Source organism: Amphiprion ocellaris, chromosome 10 (assembly GCF_022539595.1).
Source record: "Amphiprion ocellaris isolate individual 3 ecotype Okinawa chromosome 10, ASM2253959v1, whole genome shotgun sequence".
NCBI lineage: Eukaryota > Metazoa > Chordata > Actinopteri > Pomacentridae > Amphiprion > Amphiprion ocellaris.
Genome location: NC_072775.1, coordinates 37,095,955 through 37,121,989, shown reverse-complemented (window position 1 = coordinate 37,121,989; position 26,035 = coordinate 37,095,955). Strand labels below are relative to the sequence as shown.

Below are 26,035 nucleotides of genomic sequence, written 5' to 3'. Positions count from 1 at the left end.
GAGCTATTTTTGACAAATACTGAAAAAATTGGGATTATTTTTGAGTGATTCTTTTTTGCCAGGTTTCATGTAACTTGACCAATCTTCAATAAAAAACACATCAGTTCTGAAAAAAACTGACATCAGGTCAGTTTAAATCCATCCAGGTGTCACAGTCTGAACACTGAATCTGGTTTCTGTTCATTTCCTCTATAAACAGCTGTGAGCATCAGTATTATGGGATGTATCCTAGTGATCATCAGTATTATGGGATGTATCCTAGTGTGATCATCAGTATTATGGGATGTATCCTAGTGTGAACAGTTCAGAGTCCTAGAAACAATCATTGGTTCCTGGATGTGTTTCTGGTTCCTGATAATCCACCAAAGAAAACTTTAAAGGTGATTGTGGGTGAACTTTAAAGTTGTTAGGTGGTTGGTCACAACTATTAGAGAAAAATAAAAAGTCATTCTGGACGATGTTTGTTTCATTTTGAACAGATTTTCGTATGATTTTAACGAATGTTGAGTCTACATGGACAAATTTTGGTCATTGTGGGTAATTGTCTAATTTTGAATAATTTTTTAAAGTACTGTTTTTGAGTTTCTAAACAATTTACAAGTAATTTTGTATGATTTAAATTACATTTTGAACAATACTGAGACATTTTAGGCATTTCAAGACTTTCAGTCTTAGTCAAATTACAGCAAAGTAAAACAAATTTCTTTTTGGATGGATTTTCGTACGTTTTTGAACAATTGTTGAGTCCACTTAGACAAAGTTCAAATACTTTTTTACACATTTTTGTAATTTTGTGTATTTTTTATAATTTGAAGAAGTTTTTAAGGACTTTCAGACATTTTTAAAGTTGTTTTAACAGTTTTTAAGTCATTTTGGATGATTTACATGTTATTTTGAACAATACTGAGTGAGTTTTATGTGATTTTGGATGACTTTTGGAACAAGTTTTTAACTGTCAACAACTTTTGAATAATTCCATCTAAAGCTGGAGAAACTTAAAAAAGTTGATTGTGGGTGAACTTTAATGTCAGAACAGGAACCAGGATCATCTAGAGACAGGATTCATGACTACATTAGAACGTTATTCTGCATCACGCTTTTATGATCTGACTGCTCTGTTTCCATCCTGTCAGTGTTACTGTGGCGACAGCTGCTTCATCACACAAACACAGACAAACGTCTTTTATTTTGATGTAAAAAAGCAACCATAAAAACACTTCCTGCTTCCATCATCAGACCCTACCCCCTACATAGCCAATCAGAGTCTCTGGTCCCCTGCGAGCCTGCCTCTAACGGTCCAATCAGAGCGCAGTGTGATGAGAGGGGGTGTGGTGTCGGCGGATGTGTCTCAGCAGCAGCTGGCGGTCCGGACTTGAGTAGTCACACTGTTGGCATGGAAACGCCTCCCCGGTGTGATGCCGGCGAGCGTGGAGGTCCAGGCTCTTCTTCTGGATGCTGAGACAGGGAAATAACTGTTACCATGACGACTGCACTCCAATCACAGCAGCGTGTGTCAGGTGAGTGTTACCTGCTGTAGTCACAGTGCTGACACCTGTACGGCTTCACCTGGCTGTGGGTTCGACTGTGGCGGAGCAGAGAGCTGCGATCGATGGACGCATACGGACACTCAGCACACCTGTACGGCTTCTCACCTGGACACAACACACACACTCAGTTACACACCTGTACGGCTTCTCACCTGGACACAACACACACACTCAGTTACACACCTGTACGGCTTCTCACCTGGACACAACACACACACTCAGTTACACACCTGTACGGCTTCTCACCTGGACACAACACACATAGGTGTGCGTGTGTGTTACCTGTGTGAGTCCTCAGGTGTGTGTGTGTTAACTGTGTGAGTCCTCAGGTGTGTGTGTGTTACCTGTGTGAGTCCTCAGGTGTGTGTGTTACCTGTGTGAGTCCTCAGGTGTGTGTGTTACCCGTGTGAGTCCTCAGGTGTGTGTGTGTTACCTGTGTGAGTCCTCAGGTGTGTGTGTGTTACCTGTGTGAGTCCTCAGGTGTGTGTGTGTTACCTGTGTGAGTCCTCAGGTGCTGCAGCAGCGAGGCCTTCAGTCTGCTGCTGTAGGTACAGTGAGGACAGGTGAAGGGTTTGTCTCCTCCGTGGACACCCAGGTGACGCCTGAGAGTGAGCTTGGAGGAGAACTTCCTGCAGAGAAGAAACATCACAGCTGAATGGACCAATCAGGGGCCGGCCCCAGGTAGCTACTGTGTCGTGTAGGTGTTACCTATGACACAGAGAGCAGGTGAAGGCCGGCTGCTCTGACGTCTCCGTCCCTTCGTTCCTCTTCCTCCTGGTCTTCTTCTTGGTCTCTGAGACGTTCTGCAGCGAATCACCTGGAGGTCTTGTGGAAACACGAGTCACATGTTAATAACTAAAACAGTGTTATAGATTTAAAACATTTGATCACATTTTAAACACATTTGATCAGATTCTCTCGTGTTTAAAATGTCTTTTTTCCATTCATCGTATTTTTTCATCACATTTTGTGAGAATATCTGGACACTGTGATCATATTCAGACTCTTTCAGCTCAGATTTGTTCATTTCCTTTAGTTTACCTGTCAAGTTGCTCCTTCTTCTTCCCTTCAGCTCGTCCAATCAGCTGCTCCCTCCACTCATCTGAAAGCCAATCATCTCCAGCGTTAGCAGCGTTCTGGGCTACTGATGATGATGATGATTATGATGACTGAGGCTGACCTGAGGATCTGCTGTATTTGTGAGTCGGAGCGTTTCGTGATGCGGTGTTCCTGAACGTCCTCTGACAGGCCACCGCCTTCTTCCTCCTCCTCCTGTCTCCCAGCTCCTCCCTCCTCCTCCTCCTGCAGACGCTCCAGTGAGGCTGGAGCTCCTCCCAGCTGTCGGCCGTCCGTCGGCAGCAGATGCAGCTGAAGCCGCCGGCGGGGCGGTGAGACCTGACATGGACGTCCAGCAGCCGGCGGGACGGCAGCGTCAGCGGACACAGGAGACACGACAGCCTGTCGGGGGGCGGAGCTGGCGCCTGGGGGGGCGGGGGGTTCTGGACAGGGGAGGTCGTGGAGGGAGGAGGGGGCGGTTTGGAGATCCGACAGAGACCCAGAGTCATGAGGTGAGCAGACTGCGCCATCTGCTCCTGGGTGGAGGGGGGGTCCATTGGACAGGACAGGTCCACAGAGCTCCTCTTCAGAGGGAACATTGACGAGTCCTCCTCCTCAAACAGAGTGCTGACCTGCAGACGGACGGACGGACGCTCAGAAAACACACCGGAACCACAACCAGAACTAACAACAGGGGTTTAAAGAAATCACCATAAAAACAGAATCATCAGATTATTAAAAACACTTCATTCTATGTCTCATTTTAAAACTCTTCAAAAAAAACTGCAGATTAAAAACTAAAACCAAGAAAAATAAAAGTTCAAAAATATGAGTTTATTAGAAAGTTCTTTTTCCACAGAATGAATCGTGTCTGTTGGATGATCCTGTCATAAAATATAGGCTGGTTCTAGAGAAAATAAACAGAAACCAGATCCAGTGTTCAGACTGTGACACCTGGATGGATTTAAACTGATCTGGTGTCAGTTTTTACCAGAACTCAGATGTGTTTCTCCTCCTAAATGTCATGGTTCTATCTGCTGGACTGATGAAGTTCTGAGGATCAGAAATGATGGAAAAGTCCATTAAAAAGTGATAAATCTGGACCACCTCTATGGACTTCAAGGACCTGGAACTCTGGAAGTATTCAAAGTATGAAGGTAGAACTCTGATCACTGATAAAGAACCTGTGTGTGTGTGTGTGTGTGTGTGTGTGTGTGTGTGTGTCGGTGTGTGAGTGTGTGCACGTCAGGAGTGTCACCTCACAGGTGTGTGCAACCTGCAGCCCCCCCTCGGTGCTGATGTCACATGTGGGCGGGCTCATGTTGTCCAGCATGTTGTAGAGCAGGAAGTCCTCGTCCTCGTCGCTCTGCTTCGCTTCTCCGTTCAGGTCCAGCTGATAAGGCGACGCCCCCCGCTGCAGCCCCGCCTCCTCTCCACCCTCAGCCCCGCCCCCCAGGCAGGTGAGGCCGGGGGGGCGGTGCCTGAGCAGCAAGTGGCTGCTGATGGAGGCCTTCAGGAAGCAGGTGAACTGACAGAGTTTGCAGCGATAGAGCTCCACCAGGAAGGACTCCACCAGCCCGGCCGTGGCCCCTAGGAGCCCCTCCACCTCCCCACAGTACAGACTGGAGCTCACGGCTCCGCCCACCACCTGCAGGGTCACGGGGCTGATGTCACGGTACCGCTGCTTCACCCACGACATCACCGGCCGCTGATTGGACGTTTAACTCTGCAGGAAATGGAAGGCTTCAGGTGAATATTCAGGTGAATATTCAGGTAGAATCAGGACTCTGAGGACACCACCTGGTCTGTGTTGCCATGGTGATGAGTCCCTAACAACTAGAATATGATGGATTGGAAAAACGGCAGAAACAAACATGTTGATCGTTGTAGTTTTGTGTGTTTTTGTGTATTTCTTTCTTTGTTGTGTATATTTTTGAAATCGTGTGTTTTGGTTTTTATTTCGGTTGAACTGTTTGTGTTGATGGAAACTGATCCCTGACATGGAGTCTGCAGGTAAATAATCAGCTCCAGGTGAGTCCTGAGCTCCTCCCAGCAGTCAGAACGTTCTACTGATCATCATCACACAGGAGGTTCTACTGACCATCATCACGCAGAACGTTCTACTGACCATCATCACGCAGAACGTTCTACTGACCATCATCACGCAGAACGTTCTACTGACCATCATCACGCAGAACGTTCTACTGACCATCATCACACAGAACGTTCTACCGTTCTTAAAGTTGGTAGTTTATTAATGAATTATTGTCTGTTTACATCACTGGGTCTGAATGAAGCAGCCGAGCTTCAGGTCTCTGGTCTGAATATGATTAAATAACGGAGAACGTTCCCACACAGAACCATATCTTAACTGAAAGATACTTAATTTAAACATCTCCAGACCATCCCACACACCTCAAAGTTTCTTCTACGTCTAAAAGTCTTTCCACCAACCCACCATTTTAGAGTCAGTTCTCACTACTAAACACTTTAATTATTTACTGATGTTTATTTTTCTGATTTTTACTTTAAATGGTATTTATTTATTGCGCGTTGGTTGTCGGTGTGTTCTCTGCGATACATTTACTGTAGAATTATCTAACATTTATTAGCATTCATTAACCACTAAAACCACTTCAGTTCTTAACAGCTTCATTAAATTGTGCATATATTATATATTAATGTATATATTCTTAAATTGTGTGTTGTTAGGATCCTTGTGTGTATTTTTTTCTTATTTATATTGTACATATCTTGTCTTTACTTCATAGATATGTTCTTTTGATTTCTCTTACGTCACTGTGCTGCTGAGATGTTGTAGATTTCCTCTTGTGGAACTAATAAAGGAATCTAAAATTTGCAAACGCTAAAACAGTTTGATGCAGTCTATTTAACACTGACTCACTGTAAACAGGTTCACCAGGAGAAAAGTGCGTCTTTTAGATGTTTTTCTCTTGAAAAAAAGCATTTCCTGACTCCTGCAGTTTTAATGGAAAAATGCCGTAATATGTTTAACAATACTGTAATTTTTGTGTTTAATTCTCAAAAAGAACACAATTTTTCTAGTTACATGTACATATTGTTGTGCTGGTAATGGAAACATGCTGTACTATTTATTTATTTAATAAGTAACACAGCAATTTCTACATTTATTACATGTAAAAAACACAGTTTCTTACTTTTGTGTTAATAACGGACATATGCTTTAATATTTATGACAGCTTTAACCACAATTTTTGTTTAAAAAAAACACATTTAATGTTAAATACGCCAACTGTTGTGCTGATGTTGGAAAAATGCTGTAATATTGCTATGTTACACAAATTTTATCTTACATGGTATTTTCATGTAAATGTTCACATTTTTAAAGGTTAAAACTTGTTTTTTCTTACAGTAAAATATGGAATGAAGCACGTTTATTAACTTTAAAATCAACTATATCGATACATTTCTTCATCGTAAATGCAGAAAATGTTTTACCGTCGTTTTAGCGTTCTGGCGACCACAGCTGCCGGTGTTCCAGGCTGGTGATCAGGTTAACTGGTGATAGTTTCCTTCTCCAGATGTTTCGTCCTCAGATTCGTCCAGACCAGACCTGGCTGTGCGATAGTAAAGATACTAGATGAAGAAGATCTTGCCGAAAAATGTCGGCATCACCATTTAATAAAGTCTATATCCATGTAAATATCACCTACAGACAGTAAAAAGAAATGTGCTGGAGAAATAAAAAACACGTATTTTTATGAACGGTGAGACGAAACGAAACGATGTTATCCAGCGGTAAAATTATGAGAACACATTTTTACTCATCATGCCACCAATCAGTCCAACAAACATCCCGCTTCATACACATAGATCTGTCATCCTGCCAGCTGTTGAACACTTCAACTTCAGCTTTTATTGTCATTCAGCAATGTACGTAGTACAGTTAAACGAAATGACGTTTCTCACATCCATTTCACAGTGCAGAAATGAGGGTAATACTACAAAAAAGTTAAGAATAAATAAAATGAAGTGCTTTGAGAGACTGGTTCTCCGGCACATCAAAGACTGTCTCCCCCCCACACTCGACTCCCACCAGTTTGCATACCGAGCGAACAGATCCACAGAGGACGCCATCGCCATAGCTCTGCACGCTGTGCTGACCCACCTGGAACAACCACAGAGCTATGCCAGGATGCTCTTTTTGGATTACAGCTCGGCTTTCAACACAATCATACCAGACATCCTGATAAACAAACTGGACACCCTGGGCCTCCCCTCTCTCACATGCAGCTGGATTAAGGACTTTTTAACCAACAGACCCCAGTCTGTGAGACTTGGTCCCCACCTTTCCTCCACTGGTACACCACAGGGCTGTGTGCTGAGCCCCCTCCTGTACTGTCTCTACACCTATGACTGCAGACCAGCTCACAGAAACAACATCATGGTCAAATTTGCTGATGACACATAGAGAGGAGGTCCAGAAACTCACAACCTGGTGTTCAGTAAACATCCTGACACTAAACACCTCAAAGACAAAGGAGATCATCATGGACTTCAGGAGGAACAGAACTGATCCACCCCCCCTCTACATCAACGGCGAGTGTGTGGAGAGAGTCCACACATTCAGGTTCCTGGGAGTCCAGATCTCCGATGACCTCTCCTGGACAGACAACATGACGGCTGTCATAAAGAAGGCTCAGCAGCAGCTACACTTCCTGAGAGTCCTCAGAAAAACAACCTGGACAGGAAGCTGCTGCTGACCTTCTACAGCTCATCCATAGAGAACCTGCTGATGTTCTGTATTTCCACCTGGTACAGGAGCTGCACTGAGGCAGACAGAGTGAGGCTTCAGAGGATCGTTGGCTGTCCTCTCCCCTCCCTCATGGACATCTACTCCACCCGGTGCCTCAGCAGAGCTCAGAACATTATCAAGGACAGTTCACATCCCGGTTCTCAGCTTTTTGATCTGTTGCCCTCTGGAAGGCGTTTACAGATGCATTAAAGCGAGGACAAACAGACTTAAAAACAGTTTCTTTCTGAGAGCCATCACCACCCTGAACTCTCACATCTCACACAAAGCCAACAACATAGTGTATCTGTGCAATATACACCACTGTCTCATTCACTGCTATTTATATTCACTCCGTTATTTATCTCTGTTATTTATATTGTATATACGTAAATAGATTGTTTTTGCACTATCTTTAAGATTTCCTAGCACTGTAAAGGAGAAGCTCTGCAATCTCATTATACATTGTATAATGACAATAAGAATATTCTATTCTATTCTAAATATAAGATAATTTAAAAAGACTAAACTAGATAAGAAAACAAAAACAAAACAAAAGCACAAGCATACATCAGACACAATCATACTAGCTACTGGGGTGATAGTGAGTGAGATTATTGTGATGCAGGTTTGGGTATGGAGGTGATGGGTGCAGGTCTACATGTGTTGTAGCTGCAGGGAGTTCAACAGTCTGACTGCCTGTGGGAAGAAGCTGCTGCAGAACCTTGATGTGTGGGTTCTGATGCTACGCAGTCTCTTTCCTGATGGAAGGGCAACAACCAGTCCATGTGAGGGGTGGGAGGGGTCCTTCATGATGGAGTTGGCCCTGCATATGCAGCGTTCTTGGTAGATGTCCTGGAGAGCTGGGAGGGAGGCACTGATGATCCTCTCCGCCTGGTTAATAATGAGACACAAAACTAATTAATGTCTCACCAAGAAAACCCACAACATAGAAGCTCGTCCACTGCTGTGTGTTAGTCTGAGTTCAGTGGAACAGATCCAGAGCAGAACTCCAGGTTTAACTCAGGTTTGTTCTCAGAAACACTCAGAGCCTCAGCAGCCTCCCATCAGAACAACACGCAGCAGAAAATCAGCTGGATCTGATAAAATACATCACAACACGCAGCAGAACATCAGCTGGATCTGATAAAATACATCAGAACAACACACAGCAGAAAATCAGCTGGATCTGATAAAATACATCACAACACGCAGCAGAACATCAGCTGGATCTGATAAAATACATCAGAACAACACACAGCAGAACATCACCTGGATCTGATAAAATACATCAGAACAACACGCAGCAGAACATTAGCTGGATCTGATAAAATACATCAGAACAGCACGCAGCAGAACATCAGCCTGCTCTGATAAAATACATCAGAACAACACGCAGCAGAACATTAGCTGGATCTGATAAAATACATCAGAACAACACGCAGCAGAACATCAGCTGGATCTGATAAAATACATCAGAACAAACTGAGACCACATTATCAAAACTAGTCACTCAGAAAACAATAAAAACACGTTCAGTCATCCACCTCCTAAACGTCATTTCTTGTTGTGACAACTTGTGATTATCCCCAGTTAACCTGGACATGTTTCCTGAACAACCACCAGGTGTTCAACACCTGACAGAATAACAGAGATCTATGTAGATGAAGCGGGATGTTTATCAGACTGATCGGTGGCATGATGAGGAAGACGGTGTTCTCATAATTTTACCGCTGGATAACATCGTTTCGTTTCGTCTCACCGGTCATAAAAATACGTGTTTTTTATTTTTTTAGCACATTTCTTTTTACTGTCTGTAGATGATATTTACATGGACATAGACTTTATTAAGCAGTGATGCTGACGTTTTTCGGTCTTCTTTATCTGGTATCTTTATTTCACACACAGCCAGGTCTGGTCTGGACGAATCTGCGGACGAAACATCTGGAGACAGAAACTATCACCAGTTCACCTGATCACCAGTTAAACTGGAACACCGGAACTGTACAGTAAAAACTTTTTTTTTTACAGTGTATTCTATTATATTAATAAATAAACTCTAAACTACTTGTTGAACGCATAAAATTAAACTTACTAATAATATTATGACGCTTTTATAAACTTTTTTCTCCAAAATATCATCATCAGAGAGCTAACGGAGCCAACTGCGTCACACTCCTCTTTGATTTTTAGACTTTAAATCCACAAAAACGAAAGAAACTAACTCCGGTGAGCATGCTAACGCTAAGCTAACGCTGAGCTAACACGCTAACAGGGAGTTTAACGGTGAGGAAGCTAATGGTGCTAGCAACAGCTAATCAAACGGAGCGGCTTCGTGTTTCGATGTTCAGCAGAAACAGCTTCAATAAATCAGTTTAGAGGTGAAACGCCGAAATTTTACAGAAACTCACCTGCAGCTGTTTGTTTACGTCCATTACCGCTTCTTCCTCCTCTTCCTCTTCTTCTTCTTGTCTCCCAATCCGACTGCCGCTGCAGTGCCACCTGAAGGGCTTTTAAAAACGAGCAACAACAAGATAAAAATCATTTTCAAACTTCAGTTAATCCGACTAATAAAAACACCATATTTGTGTCTAAAGTACATTTCTGCAAGTTAATTAGCAGCAACAAACCAAATAAAATCATTTAACTCAGTAATAAGCCCATTAAACACCTTAAATCAAGCTGTAAACTCACGAAACGCGCTTTAATCCCACAACAAACCCCTTAAACCCACGAAGACGTTAAATCAAGGCAGCGGTCACCATGGTAACCACCATCAGGGAGGTCACATGACAAGAATGTTTTTTCCTCTCTGCCAGGAAGTGTGTGTGACGTCATCGAAACAGGACTCAGCCACATTGCGTGAGAGCATGTTCACATTGAGCAGCGTTGCATGACAAGCTGCAGCCACACACACACGTACACACACACACACGCACACACACACTCACTCATACACACACACGCACCTACACTACACCCTCTCTACACACACACACACACACACACACACACACACACACACACACACACACACACACACACACACAGACACACACACACACACACACACGCAGTTGTGTATAGTTGAATCTAACTTTTACTTTCTGTGAGTGGAAATAACCAATAAGTCTGATTGGTTATTGATGGAGTTATTGACCAGAGGATCAGCAGGTGTGTAGAGCTGAGAGTCAGTTTACAGCAGCTCTCTTCTTACCTGGTTAGATCTCCATGGTAACTGACCCTGCGGAGTTAGATCTCCATGGTAACTGACCGTGCGGAGCAAGATCTCCATGGTAACTGACCCTGAGGAGCTGGAGTGTGGATCTGTTGAACCTGCTTCATAGTTCAGAACTCTGAAGTCCAGTTAGTGGCACCTGACAGCAGATCTGAGTTCCTCCAGAGTCTGAACCTGAACCTGAACCTAAACCTAAAACTGAACCTAAACTTGAAACTAAAGCTGAAAACTAAACCTGAACCTAAACCTAAACCTAAACCTGAAAACTAAACCTTAACCTAAACCTAAAACTGAACCTAAACCTGAACCTAAACCTAAACCTGAACCTAAAACTGAACCTAAACCTAAACCTAAACGTAAACTTGAACCTGAACCTGAAAACTAAACCTGAACCTAAACCTGAACCTGAACATAAACCTGAAAACTAAACCTGATCCTAATCCTGAACCTGAAAACTAAACCTGAACCTAAACCTGAAACCTAAACCTGAACCTAAACCTGAAAACTAAACCTGAACCTAAACCTGAACCTGAACGTAAACCTGAAAACTAAACCTGAACCTAAACCTGAACCTGAACCTGAAAACTAAACCTGTACCTAAACCTGAAACCTAAACCTGAACCTGAACCTAAACCTGAAAACTAAACCTGAACCTGAACCTGAAAACTAAACCTGAATCCAGCACTACAACTGAACCTGAACCTGAGTGTGATGCAGCTCTTCTTATACTGTTACTGTAGTAACTCAGTACTGCAGTAACTACAATACTGTAGTAACTTAGTACTGCAGTAACTACAATACTGTAGTAACTCAGTACTGCAGTAACTACAATACTGTAGTAGTTCAGTACTGCAGTATTGAGTTACTACAGTATTGTAGTTACTACAGTACTGAGGTCCTTTCAGGTCTGCAGGTGTTTACAAATTCAGGTCTGAATGAATAAGAGTTGGTGTAACCATGGAAACCACTGAGTATGTGTGTGTGTGTGTGTGTGTGTGTGTGTGTGGGTGTGTGTGTGTGTGTGTGTGTGTGTGTGTGTAGGTGTGTGTGTGTGTGTGTGTGTGTGTGTGTGTGTGTGTGTGTGTGTGTGTGTGTGTGTGTGTATGTGTGTGTGTTACCTTTACCAGGAAGTGGAGATAAACAGAGAAAGAACAACATGTTCAGAACGTTTGACCGCAGACACCTCAGTACCACTGATAGTACTACTGCAGATACTACTACCACTGATAGTACTACTGCAGATATTACTACCACTGATAGTACTACTGCAGATATTACTACCACTGATAGTACTACTGCAGATATTACTACCACTGATAGTACTACTGCAGATATTACTATTACTGATAGTACTACTGCAGATATTACTACCACTGATGGTACTACTGCAGATATTACTACCACTGATGGTACTACTGTAGATACTACTACCACTGATAGTACTACTGCAGATATTACTACCACTGATGGTACTACTGCAGATATTACTACTGCAGATATTACTACCACTGATAGTACTACTGCAGATATTACTACCACTGATAGTACTACTGCAGATACTACTATCACTGATAGTACTACTGCAGATATTCCTACCACTGATAGTACTACTGCAGATACTACTATCACTGATAGTACTACTGCAGATATTACTATCACTGATAGTACTACTGCAGATATTACTACCACTGATAGTACTACTGCAGATATTACTACCACTGATAGTACTACTGCAGATACTACTATCACTGATAGTACTACTGCAGATACTACTATCACTGATAGTACTACTGCAGATACTACTATCACTGATAGTACTACTGCAGATATTACTACCACTGATAGTACTACTGCAGATATTACTACCACTGATAGTACTACTGCAGATACTACTATCACTGATAGTACTACTGCAGATATTACTACCACTGATAGTACTACTGCAGATACTATGACTGATAGTACTACTGCAGATACTACTATCACTGATAGTAATATCTGCAGTAGTACTATCAGTGATAGTACTACTGCAGATACTACTATCACTGATAGTACTACTGCAGATATTACTACCACTGATGGTACTACTGTAGATACTACTACCACTGATAGTACTACTGCAGATATTACTACCACTGATAGTACTACTGCAGATATTACTACCACTGATAGTAATAATAATAATAATAATAATAAATTTTATTTATAAAGCGCTTTTCCAAAAGCTCAAAGACGCTGTACATAAAATACAATAAGATAGAACAAAACAGATAATTAAAATCAGTAGATAGTAAACAAGTTCAAGATAAAATACAGAATCACTTAAGGAAAGCAGATCTAAAAAGGTGAGTCTTTAAAAGGGATTTAAATGTGGTGAGGTTGGTGCAGTCACGGAGGGCATGGGGGAGTGAGTTCCAGAGTGTGGGGGCGGCAATGGCGAAGGCTCTGTCCCCCCAATGTCGCCGGCTGGTCCTGTGCGGGATGGAAAGGAGGTTTGTGTGGGAGGAACGGAGATTCCTGGGGGGGGTGTAGGGGAGGAGCAAATCGGTAAGGTAAGAGGGGGCTAGATTATGGATGGACTTGAAGGTGAGGAGAAGCAGTTTGTACTGGATGCGGTGTGAAATGGGGAGCCAATGGAGGTTCCGCAGGACGGGTGTGATATGGTCGTGAGAACAGGTTCGGGTGAGGAGTCGGGCAGCAGAGTTTTGAATGAGTTGAAGTTTATTGAGAACTTTGGAGGTGGAGCCGAAGAGAACGCTATTGCAGTAGTCAAGGCGGGAAGTGACGAAGGCATGAATGAGGGTTTCAGCGGCTGAGAAGGAGAGGAAGGGGCGGAGACGGGCGACGTTGCGGAGATGGAAATAGGCAGTTTTGGTGATCTGATTAATGTGGGGTTCAAAAGTGAGGTTGCTGTCAAATATCACACCGAGGTTGCGGATGTGAGCAGAAGGAGATAGGGTGGTGTTATCAATGGTAATGGGGGGGTGGGGAAATGGTGTGAGTGATTTAGGTCCGATAAGGATGAGATCAGTCTTGTCACAGTTTAGCAGGAGAAAATTTTTCCTCATCCAGGATTTAATGTCGGCCAGGCAGCTGGAGAGAGAGGGGAGGGTGGTGGTGGCGGTGGTGTTGGTGGAGATGTAGAGTTGGATATCGTCGGCGTAGCAATGGAAGTGTAGGTTGTGGCGGCGGATGATGTTGCCGAGGGGGAGGAGGTACAGGATAAAGAGGAGGGGGCCAAGTACTGATCCTTGAGGGACACCATGGGACAGGGGGGCGGTGGGTGATGTGCAGTTGTTGACCTTGATGAATTGTTGTCGATTAGTGAGATATGATGTGAACCAGGTGAGGGCGGTGCCGGTGATGTTAATGGAGGATTGAAGGCGGGACAGGAGGATGGAGTGATTGATTGTGTCAAATGCTGCAGAGAGGTCGAGAAGAATGAGGATGGTGACTTGTCCAGAGTCTGAGGAGAGGAGGAGATCATTGGTGACCTTGAGGAGAGCAGTTTCAGTGCTGTGATGAGAGCGGAATCCGGATTGAAAGGTTTCATACAGGTTGTTGGAGGTGAGGTGAGTTTTCAACTGGGCAGCGACGACACGTTCTAATGTTTTGGATATGAAGGGGAGATTGGAGATGGGCCGGAAGTTGTGAGGGGAGGTTGGATCCAAACCAGGTTTTTTGAGGATGGGGGAGACAGAGGCGAGCTTGAGGGGTGAGGGGACACAGCCAGTACTGAGGGAAGTGTTGATGATGTTAGAGATGAGGGGGGCGATAACAGGGAGGCAGTTTTTGAGGAGGGCAGTGGGGATGGGGTCCAGGCAGGATGTGGAGTTTTTAGTTCCAGTGATGAATTTGGGCAGGTCCAGGGGGGAAACGGGCGAGAAGTGGGCCAGGGGGGGAAAGTTCAGAGGGTTTGGTGGAGGAGAGGGGGGATCAAGTGAAGTGGGAGAGGTGACAAGGCTGCTGTGGATGGAGATGATTTTGTTATGAAAAAAAGAGAGGAATAGGTTGCATTTGTCAGTGGTGAACGAGTTTGAGACTGTGTCCGGGGGGGCAAGGAGTTTATTGACAGTTGAGAAGAGGGATTTGGGGTTGTTGGAGCTGGTATTGATCAGGTCAGAGTAGAAAGTGGACCGTGCAGATTTCAGGGCGTCTTTGTATTGTTGGAGGAAGTCGGAGTAGGCTTGGCGGTGAACTGTCAGGTTTGTTTTCTTGACAAGACGTTCTAGCTGTCGTTTATGGGCTTTCATGAGGTGGAGTTCAGGGGTGTACCATGGAGCAGAGTGGGAGAAAGTAACTAATTTGGATTTGAGGGGAGCAAGCTGATCAAGACAGGAAGAGAGAGTATGATTGTAGTGGTTGATGAGGTCAGTGGGGTTATTGATTGACGGGGGAGGGGAGACGGACAATGCAGTGGTCAGTGAGGCGGAGAATACAGAGGGGGAGAGTGATCTGGTGTTTCTAAAAAAGATTGTCCGTTTTTCCTTGGGCAGGGGGGTGGGGAGGCTGATGTCCATAGTTATTGCTAGGTGGTCAGAGATGGAGAGATGACAGCTGGAGATATTTAGGACTGTAAGACCAGAGGAGCAAACCAGATCGAGGATGTGTCCATGGTTGTGGGTGGGGAAATTGACATGCTGGGTGAGGTTGAGTGATTGTAGGAGATCTAGGAAGTCAGAGGCAGATTTACTGTGAAGGTTGTCCATGTGAAAGTTGAAGTCACCAAGGATGAGGACTGACGGAGATGTAGCTAATAGCTGGGTGGCAAAGTGGGAAAAGTCAGGGAGAAATGAGGGGTTTGGTTTAGGTGGGCGGTAAATGATAGCAGTGACCATTGGGGTGGGACCGGGTGATTTAAAAACAAGGTGTTCAAAGGAGGGGGAGGCAGGGATGGAAAGTGGGGTGGTTGTGAAGACCTGTTTGTGGATGACTGCGATGCCGCCTCCTCGACCTTCTGGGCGGGGTGAGTTGAGGTACGTGTATCCGGAGGGGGTGGCTTGGTTGAGTGGGTAGAAGTCCAGTGGTTTGTGCCATGTTTCGGTTAGACAGAGGAAGTCCAGTTTATTGTCCAGGATGAATAATTGTAGAATGGGGCCTTTGCTGGTGACGGAGCGGGTGTTGAAGAGGGCAAAGTTCAGGTGAAGTGTGGATGTGTGATTAGGGGAGGGCTTCTGGGGACAAGGCTGTGAGGTCCGTGGAAGTGGGCGAAGGTTAGCAAAATGGCAGTTTCTGAGGGAGGGCTGCCGAGGTTGTCTGAAGCTGATGATGGTGGGGATTTGGCAGCTTGTTGAATTCTGGTACTGCGGGGGTGACGGGCAAGGGGAGCCAGAGGGGGGAGGCAGTGGGTGTGCTGGAGGGGAAAATGGGGGGAGTTCCAGGTGGGGACAGAGGGGGGCGCTGTAGCTGGGAGGCGGTTCAGTGGAGCGTGAAGAAGAGATGGATGTAAACACTGGCACTAGTCAGTCTGAAGTGTGGACGGTGTATTGGATATTTGAGATTAAAAGTGATCTGCCGGACCTGTTTGGATGGATGCCATCACTGTTAAAATATTCTGGCCTGTTCCAGAAACAGTTAAAATTGTCAATAAAGTTAATTCTGCTGGCACGGCAGAACGAGCTAATCCAGGTGTTCAGGCTGAGCAGTCTGCTGAAGCGCTCAGAGTTGTTGTTTACCGTTGGTAGGGGCCCGCTAATAAAAATAGACTTTCCGCAGTCTTTCAGTAAGTCCGTCAGATTTAGAAAATCACGTTTTGTCTGCTCAGACTGGGGGCGCGCTGTGTCGTTGCAGCCGACGTGAAGGATAATGCGGTGTACAGAGGAGGGGAGTGAGCGGAGAACGGAAGGAATTTTAACAGCGATGTCTGCAGCTGTAGCACCGGGGAATGACAGTGTGATAGCGTTAAAGAACCTGATGCCTCTCATGATACTGTCGCCAATGATGAGCGTAGAGGGGGCGAAGAGTGGGGCAAGTGGTGGACGGGAGGTTGTGAACTTACGGGAGAGGTGGCGTGGAGGGCTTCCGGCTGAGGTTGCGTCGGGGCTGGTGTGCAGAGGAGCCGCCGCGGGTGCTAGCTGTCCCTGTGGCTCGGTGTCGGTAAGGGTGGAGGTGATGGTGGAGCGATGGAAACGCGGCGATGAGGAGTCTACAAACTCGGGTTGTAGACAGCTGCCATGATGGTCCAAGTCTTTGCCGACGGACCCGGCGGAGTGGCGGCGAACCGCGTCCCGCAGCAGACGTCGTCGGGAGGTTGCGGAGGATATCCGGGTTTGGGACCGCTGGATTTGTTGCTCTCCGGAGGAGGACCGAGTGCTGCCGGTCGCCCGCGGAGGGGAGACCCTGCCGGTGGAGCCAGGCTGAGCCCGGGGGCCACCGCACGTTTGCGCGGAGGTGGTCTTTGCGCCGGCGTCCAGCGGCGACCGGGAAGTAGCCGCCCCCGATGAGGAGGCCGGCCGATCCGCAGCGTTGGACGTCGGGGGGTCCAGAGCCTTTGGCGGTCCGTCGTCTGTTCGGATGGGAGCCGCAGAGGCTCCGGCAGCTGGCGGGTTGGAGGAAGAGGAGGCGTCGCCGCCGATCAGCGTCGCCGCCGGGTTGGCGGGCCGGGGCTTGGCCGGTAGGGACAGAGCCGCAAAGCTGATGAGATTTGGTCGGGCCGGGGAGACGGTGTGGTCGTTGCGGCTGCTTTTGCCACGAATGACGACCTCGGACCAGGATGGATGTCGGTTCGGGGTTGAACAGGACGAGGGCCGGGGGCTGACGGGGACCCACGGGAGGGTGTCATGGAGGGAGGACTGGACTGAAGCGAGGTAGCGGGATTGCTTGCAGGCGACGTTCATGTAAGAGGTGAGTATATCTGATTTGATTTTTAGCTCCTCAGTTAGACGACGGATGTCAGCCTTCAGGCGGATGATGGTTGTGTTGGCTGCATCTAGTTCAGAGGTGTGGGGGGGGGCAGACAAGGAAGTGGTGTCCGGTGAAGAGTCCCTGGCTGTGTCCGCCATGTCCCTGGCTTCCGAAAACTAAACAGTGAACTAGGATTGTTACTGTGGTGCTATAAAGCCCTTATCTGCTGCTGTTTGCATCCAAACACTGTAACACTGTAACACACCGACGTGTTGAGCCACCGCAGCTAGTTAGCCGCTGCTGATAGCACTGTCCGTTAGCAGTTAGCTGCGGTTAGCCTCTGACCGGCGAAGTCTGAAAGTTCTTTACAAGGTGGTTTACGCTCAAAGTCTTTTCATCAGAAGGTGTAGCTTTGTATAAAAATAAAAATCTGTCAAAAGTCTGTCACGGCAGGACAAGGAGTTTGTCTCGCTGCGACTAATAATAATGTGGGAGCGGGAGGCCGACAAAACACGTCCTTCAGTCAGCCGTCATCACAAATATATGTACTACTGCAGATATTACTACCACTGATAGTACTACTGCAGATATTATTCTTACTGATACTGCAACTACTACTGGTACTACTGCTGTAGATACTTTTACTACAGTTGGTAGTACTGCAGATATGACTGTGACTGATACTCTGACTAGTAGTGATACTACTAGTGCAGATACTACTACTGTGAACACGTCATTAAAAACCCCGCTGATGATGCTGTGGTGGAGATTCACTTCGATTTGTTCACAGACGCTGATTTTGAGGAGATCTGTCACCGTGGTTACAATAAAAGCAGACAGGAAGTTGTTTGAATTTTCACGGTGTTGAATTCCCCTACAGTTCCGCAGTAACACCATCAGAAAAACAAATCTGTGATTCAGAGAAACCCTCTAAGTCCTGAAGGAAACTCAGAGAAACCCTCTAATCCAGCAGTAACCTCAGCAGAAAGGAGGAGCTGCTCAGAAATGCAGCTGAACGTCTCAGTCCCACCTTGCAGACCTTCCTAGATCCATCTGCTCTGCTGGACCCACCTCTGGGTCTGGACCACTAACCCCGGCTGGTTGACCAGTCAGTTAAACGCCATGGGAGTTCCCGTCTAACAGTTCTACTTCCTGGTAGATTCTTGGGTCAACCACCAGCATCAAGTCCAGGTCCTTTCAGAGTCCTCTTCCCTGGACCAGAGTCTTCAGTCCCAGCTGGGTCCGACCGGATCTGGTCTAACCCTCTGGAGGTACCTGTACCTTCAGACCACCTTCAGACTCTGTTATGGACTCTGATCCATCCCAGCTCAGTTTTTGATTTTCCATTAGAGGGGGGTTCTTTCATGGTTCCTGGTTTCTGGTTCTGCGATACGTTCCTGAGTGTTTTCCTTTCATTTGTGTGGGTTCCTGACCTTTTCACTTACTTCTGGTTTATGGTGAAATTGAATTTCCCAGCGCGTCACTTGTGTTTTTACTTCTGTTCTATTTCTCTTTTCCCTGTGTCTTGTCTCCTAATTAGTTTCCCGTGTAAACGTAGTCCTGTGTTTTTGGTTCTCCCCAGCTCGGCCTGTTCTGTCCGTCTGCCTGGTCTTCTCCGGTATGATCTCCGGTTCTCCTACGTGTTCCAGCCCGTCTATCCCTGTTGCTCCTCATGTTTACCAGGTTTGCGTTTGGGACGTTTGGTTCTTTCAGTTTTGTGTTTGGATTAGGGACCTTTCTAAGATTTATCTGAACTTTTAGTTTAGTATTCTTCTGAATATTCAGCCACTTCCTGTTAGCTCCCTGTCCTTATAACACTGCTAACTGTTTCTTTGATTAAAGATTATGTGTAGTTTCACCAACCCACTCGATGTGTTGTGCTTTATTCCTGCCCTGCTAGTACTGACACAAAAGTCCTTTAATCTCACAATAAACTCAAGAAAAGTCTTTTAATCCAACAATAAACTCAGCAAAAGTCCTTTAATCTCATAATAAACTTAATACAAATCCTTTAATCTCACAGTAAACTTCATAAAAGTCCTTTAATCTCACAATAAACTTAATAAAAGTCCTTTAATCTCACAGTAAACTTAATAAAAGTCCTTTAATCTCACAGTAAACTTAATAAAAGTCCTTTAATCTCACAGTAAACTTAATAAAAGTCCTGTCTCAGATCAGGGGTTGTCATGTAAATTCTCTGCAGCTGCGTCGCTGATCGTTTAACTTCTGCTTTGACTCGTCACTTTGTGGTTTAACGGAAAGAAGGTAATAAAAGCAGCAAACTGAGAGACGCTGCAGAGACAAAGAGACACTTGATGGTGAGTCCACACATCTGTCTGTCTGTCTGTCTGTCTGTCTGTCTGTCTGTCTGTTATTAATTAAATTCATTAATTGATTATTAATTCAAGCAGAAACACAGGATTTGCACAGTTCCACTGTAATTTCTAAACATTTTGAAATTCATTTTCCTTTCCATACGTGAACATCTCAGTTTAAATCTCAGGTTTGCTGTTGGTCACTTTGTGGCTCTACAGAAACCTGTGATGTGCTGCATCTTTATTGCTGCTTCCACCACAAACGTATCGCATAAAACCCGTTAATGGTGGAGAGGAACTCCGGTTCTGGCTGCTGGGTCAGTCCTGGTCTCTTCACACTTTATTTGTTATTTGGGACCTGAACTAAGTTTTGTAAAATATCTTGGTGGATTTTAGAGAATGTCGTCTGTTTTCAGACCTGAGAAGTTTTGTATTTTCAGCCTAAATAAAAACTTTAAAGGCTCGGTACAGGAGTTTAAAAACATACCGACCCAGGAACAACAAAGAGTTTGAAATGTGAAGAGAAGGAAAAGAAAGTGTTTTATTGTGGTGACACTTTGAATGTTTGACTTTAGTTTTTAATCTGCTGCTGAACTGATTAATGCTGATTAAAACTGTGCTGTTGAAGTGATGAGCAGAAAGTAAAAGTGCTAAAACCACAGAGTACTGCAGTAGTACTTTACAGCTGGAGTTGATTTACTCACTTAGTGCTGCAGCTCACTGAACCAATCAATAATCAATAATGATCAATGTGCAGCACAGAATAACAGCTCAGTACTGCAGTATTTATTGAACTGCCCTTTTACTGTGGTACTGTGATAAATATACTTTAATATACTTTGAATGAAAACAACATGAGAAGTTCAGTTTTTAAGGCGACGAAAACAAAGTGTAGGGAAGTGATGCAACCCGATGACACGAGTCTGAAGCACGAAGCCAGACATGTGAGGAGCAGGAGGAGGAGTCACATCTTCTCATCTTCTCTTCACTTCTGTCAAACAGTTGGGCTGCATTTTCACAATTTCACATTTTCCAGCCTGAGATTTTTTATATTATCGCTATTTAAATAATTTGAAGCGGTTTTAAAGGTTCAGTGCCTCCATAAATAAAACTTCCACAGAACAGATCAGAATGATTGGATGGATCCAGCCAGCTCATTTAAAATGAAAGAAAGTGCAACATTTTCCAACCAGGGTGGATGGAAGGATTCATGTTTCCACTAAAATACAGACTGCTCACTGTTTGGGTCAGAACATTTACTAAAACCAGCCTCATTTGGTGTTAAATTTAACATGAAGACAACGTGAAGCAGCTTATAACTCCAATAACACCAACATCTAGGGTTCTATGAACATCTAGACCTCTATGAACATCTAGACCCCTATGAACATCTAGACCTCTATGAACATCTAGACCCCTATGAACAGCTAGACCCCTATGAACATCTAGACCTCTATGAACATCTAGACCTCTATGAACATCTAGACCTCTATGAACATCTAGACCTCTATGAACACCTAGAGCTCTATGAACATCTAGACCCCTATGAACATCTAGACCTCTATGAACATCTAGACCTCTATGAACTCCAGGTTCTGGTTTCTACCAGTGAGTCCACATCAACATTTAGTCCAAACATCTAAAAACTGGAACCTTGCCTGGTTAAACTTTAACACATCAGATTCTACTGATGTTAGAGCCTCAACAGTTGGAGAAATGTGGACCAAAGACTGTATTTTAGTAGAAATATGGATCCATCTATAAATAAACACTAACAGGAACTTGATGGAGACACTAGACCAGCCTGGTGTAAAAAATGTTGCCCTTTCTTCCATCTTCAGGGTCCAATCATTAAAATGTGTCCTCTGCTGGATCCATTCAATCATTTGGAAACTATTCTGGCTGATGGAGTGTTATTCTGGAGATACTGAACCTTTAAAATGGCTTCACAGGTGAGATGGTCTGATTTCCACCTGTTGGTCTGAACTGGTCTATGTTTGTGTATTTTAGCTCACTGAATGACCTCATGGATGACATCATGACCACCACAGATGACATCATAACTGCACTGACAACAGAGGTAACAAATAAGGATGATTGATTATTTATCAGAACAGTGTGTAGGTGTGCCCCAGTGTACTCAGGTGTGTCTTGTCTCTCTGTCAGGATCCTTTGTCCTTCAGCCCTTCACCCTCCGAGGATGCTGACTATGACATTCCGGACCTGATGTGCGACCGGTCCTCGGTGCGGGAGTTCAGGAGTCACTATGAGCCGCCGCTCTTCTGGATGATCGCCATCGTGGGCGGAGTTGGGAACTTGCTGGTGGTTTGGATCTACCTGCACGTCCGGCGGCGGCTGAAGACGATGACAGACATGTACCTCCTGAACCTGGCGGTGGCCGACCTTCTGTTCCTGGTCACACTGCCGCTGTGGGCAGCCGAGGCGTCACACGGTTGGATCTTCGGCACCGTCCTCTGCAAGCTGAACTCCGCCCTCTACAAAGTGAACCTGTTCAGCAGCATGCTACTGCTCACCTGCATCAGCGTTGACCGCTACATCGTCATCGTGCAGAGCACTGCGGCGCACAACTCCAAGGTGGAACGCCTCCGCTGCAGCCGGCTGGTGTGTGCGGCGGTGTGGCTGCTGGCGCTGCTGCTGACCATGCCTGAGCTGGTGTTCGCCGCCCCGGCCAAGGTGGACTCCCAGGAATACTGCCGGATGGTGTTCCCGACTAACGTGGGGAACCGCACCAAGATCCTGGTGCTGTCGCTGCAGGTGAGTGTGGGCTTCTGCCTGCCCTTCATTGTCATGGCCTTCTGCTACAGCGTCATCATCGCCACGCTACTCAAGACCCGCAACTTCCAGAAGCACAAGGCCATGCGGGTGGTCCTGGCCGTGGTGGTGGTGTTTGTCGTGTCGCAGCTGCCCTACAACGGCATGCTGGTGATGGAGGCCATGCAGGCCACCAACATGACCGTGACGAACTGCGAGGAGGTGAAGGCCTTGGACAAGGCCGGCCAGGTGCTGAAGAGTCTGGCCTATGTGCACGCCTGCCTCAACCCTTTCCTCTACGTCTTCGTGGGCGTGCGCTTCCGCAAAGACGTGCTGCAGCTGCTGCAGCTGCTGCTGCGCTGCTGCCGGCCGCTGGCCATCAAGAGTCACCCGAGCAAGAGCAGCCGTAGTCCGCTTAGCTCCACCAGAGCCTCGGTGATGTCCGACAGCGACACCTCGCAGGGCCTGTCGCTGTAGATACCAGCGTCTCCACTTCCTGTTTGAAGTTTCCTGCAACTCATTGATCTTTCAGAAGCTTATTCAACATGTGCTGCTTCTTTTCAACATTCCTGTACAGCTCAACAAGTTCCAGCACAGTTTAACCCTTAGAAAGATTCATTCCCTTTAAGGCTTCAGTGGGTTATTAACAGCTGCTGCATGTTTCATGTGCAACTTAACGGGAGAGTCAAGAAACCCTTAAAGTCCACTCCTACTTCAAATTAAGGTGTTCTTATGGAGTTTTTCAAAATAAGGGCCACATGGATAGGAAAGTTTTCAGAGCAAATTAAACAGTTTTTAAGGATGTTTTCTAGTCAGCAATCAAAGAAATAACCATGAAAGTTTTTGAACAAGGATTTATCTGCTTCATGTCAACTCTGTTTACAAGGACACATTTTCAGTACCTTCTTTTATTTCTCAGGATTTTTTGAGGACTTTATTAAGATTTTTCCATGATTCTCTCTGGACTTTGAAATTTGTTCTTCAAGACTTTTCCATCAGTCTCTGAGGATTTTTCTGGGACTCTATCTGGACATTTCTAGACATTTCTAGATATCTTTCCAGGACTTTTTCTGATTTCAAGAGTTTGGGGGGATTTTTTTAAGACTTTACAGGAATTCCCCAAAATCTCTCCAGGACTTTTACATTTATCTCTCTGGAACTTTCCAGAACATTCTCAGGACTTTCCTGTACAGTGAATGTAAAGCTCTTTTAATGCACATAGAGTGTGATTTCTAGCTGCTGTAACTAGAGACCTGGTGGTCGTGTGTGTTTCTGTCGCTATTCATTGTGTTGCATCATCAGGTTTGAACAGGATCACATGACGAATTAAACTGAGCCGAGACTGTGATCCATGTCACTGTTTGCCTCCGTTATGGTACCAGCATCAATGCTAAGAGGCTAACACATGCTAACAGATGCTAACAGGTCCTCAGTCTCTGGATGTTTTCTGATGCTGTAAATAGTTTGACCCTGTATCTGTGTGTTCAGTCATAAGGAATAAAGTGAGTAAATGTGTTCACAGAGTGTTTTTATGTTCAGTGTTTGCGTGTTCACAGTGTTTGTGTGTTCAGAGTGTTTGCGTGTTCACAGTGTTTGCGTGTTCACAGTGTTTGCATGTTCACAGGGTTGTGTGTTCACAGTGTTTGCGTGTTCACAGTGTTGCATGTTCACAGAGTGTTTGCGTGTTCACAGAGTGTTTGCGTGTTCACAGAGTGTTTGCGTGTTCACAGTGTTTGCGTGTTCAGTGTTTGCGTGTTCACAGTGTTTGCGTGTTCACAGTGTTTGCGTGTTCAGTGTTTGCGTGTTCACAGCGTTTGTGTGTTCACAGAGTGTTTGCATGTTCACAGTGTTTGCGTGTTCACAGTGTTGCATGTTCACAGAGTGTTTGCGTGTTCACAGAGTGTTTGCGTGTTCACAGAGTGTTTGCGTGTTCAAAGTGTTTGCGTGTTCAGTGTTTGCGTGTTCACAGTGTTTGTGTGTTCAGTGTTTGCGTGTTCACAGCATTTGTGTGTTCACAGAGTGTTTGCATGTTCACAGTGTTTGCGTGTTCACAGTGTTTGCGTGTTCACAGAGTGTTTGCATGTTCACGGTGTTTGTGTGTTCACAAAGTGTTTGCGTGTTCAATGTTGTGTGTGCTGCAGGAGGAAGTCGATCAAACACCGTCACACTCTCTTCACATCCTTCCTCGTGTCTCATCCTGTTTGTGTTTTCACTGAATTCTGTTAAATCATCTGAAACCTGAAGAAAAAACTAAAACCTCTAAGCTCATTAATTATTGATGAGACACTGCAGATTTATCAGCTGATCCAATAAATCATAATGTCACCTGTGAATAAATTACATTTACAGTCATTTTCATTAAAAATGACAGCTGCTCCCTGTCTTTGATTCTGCAAACACGCTTCTGGGATAATAAACATCTGGAATGAACGCTGACCGCTGCACCGTTAAAAACAAGACAAAGATGACCCAGCCACATAAAAAGAATTCATTTACAGGCCTGCCAGGACCTGCTGCTGAGGAACACTGATGTGTTCCTCAGCAGCAGGTGCTGATGTGAATCACTGGTATGAATAACCATGAGGGGAAAAATTAAAGATTGTATTCAACATTAAAAAACAAGTTTGTGCAAAAAATCCAATGTAAAATGCATCTTAAAGAGCATTTCCTGCTTCAGAGACAGAGGTTTTGCACAAATATCAACCAAACTGTCAAAATGAAACCTATTTAAAGAGGTTAGTCCTCATATTGTGATTTCATCAGCACCCCAGAGTCTTCCTCGTCCGACCCACAGAAAACCTACCCAGGAATTAGTCTGATCCTCAGATCCTGTGTGACAAAACCATATTTATTCCAGATCAGGAACAGATACAGGATGAACTTATTATGCAGAACGCAAAAATACAGAAAGACACATTCAATAACATTCAGTTTATAAAACTGATGTTCAGTGTTTGGTGTCCATCAAACATATCATCTAGTCTCATGGACATAAAGCTCCATCCTGGTCTCCTCAGACCAAAGAACCTTCTTCCAGGTGTCTTCAGAGTCTCCACATGTCTTCTGGTGAACTCTAGTCCAGATTTAATTGGAGCTTTTTCCATCAGAGTCTTTCTCTTTGTCTCCATAAAGCTTTGACTGGTGAAGAACAGACAACAGTTGTTGGATGAACAATCTGAAGTTGGAACTCCTTCAGAGGAGTCATAGGAGTCTTGATGGCCTCCCTCTCTAGTGTCTCCTTCAAAATAAAACAATAAAATAATTTGATTCCCAGAGTACGAGAAACAACAATTATTTTAGGGTAATGGTCTTAAAAGAAAAATGTTTTGATATTTTTATTGGAACTAACAGAGATCAGCATGAAATATCTTCAGCTGATTCCTGATACTACAGCTTTTCTCATATTCTATGTTACATATGAAGATGTGGAATTATCTGGTTAAGTTAGTTTGAGTGAAATAAACGGTGAATAGTTTATTTTGGAAGTTCT

General features: G+C 44.9%; 2 protein-coding genes across 5 annotated transcripts; one reads left to right on the top strand and one right to left on the bottom strand.

The window, feature by feature from the left end:
• Positions 1–1,167: 1,167 nt before the first annotated feature.
• On the bottom strand, positions 1,168–10,066 carry LOC111581728 (zinc finger protein 335-like). 4 transcript variants are annotated; one of them, XM_055014873.1, is made up of 11 exons: positions 10,049–10,066; positions 9,789–9,887; positions 8,102–8,271; positions 6,084–6,202; positions 3,862–4,329; positions 2,728–3,235; positions 2,589–2,649; positions 2,256–2,372; positions 2,043–2,176; positions 1,529–1,652; positions 1,168–1,455 (listed from the first exon to the last, which is right to left on the bottom strand). In XM_055014873.1, exons 5-11 carry the CDS (start codon positions 4,300–4,302, stop codon positions 1,302–1,304), a joined length of 1,539 nt encoding a protein of 512 aa, XP_054870848.1. In that variant the 5' UTR covers positions 4,303–4,329; positions 6,084–6,202; positions 8,102–8,271; positions 9,789–9,887; positions 10,049–10,066; the 3' UTR covers positions 1,168–1,301. The 4 variants fall into 4 exon arrangements, with proteins under 4 accessions (XP_054870848.1, XP_054870849.1, XP_054870850.1 ...); XM_055014874.1 differs by having other exon boundaries at positions 6,084–6,198; XM_055014875.1 differs by lacking the exons at positions 8,102–8,271; positions 10,049–10,066.
• Positions 10,067–19,693: 9,627 nt separating this feature from the next.
• On the top strand, positions 19,694–24,060 carry ccr9a (chemokine (C-C motif) receptor 9a). Its single transcript, XM_023270583.3, has 3 exons — positions 19,694–19,776; positions 21,784–21,853; positions 21,940–24,060. Exons 2-3 carry the CDS (start codon positions 21,800–21,802, stop codon positions 23,020–23,022), a joined length of 1,137 nt encoding a protein of 378 aa, XP_023126351.1. The 5' UTR covers positions 19,694–19,776; positions 21,784–21,799; the 3' UTR covers positions 23,023–24,060.
• The last annotated feature ends 1,975 nt before the right edge of the window (positions 24,061–26,035 follow it).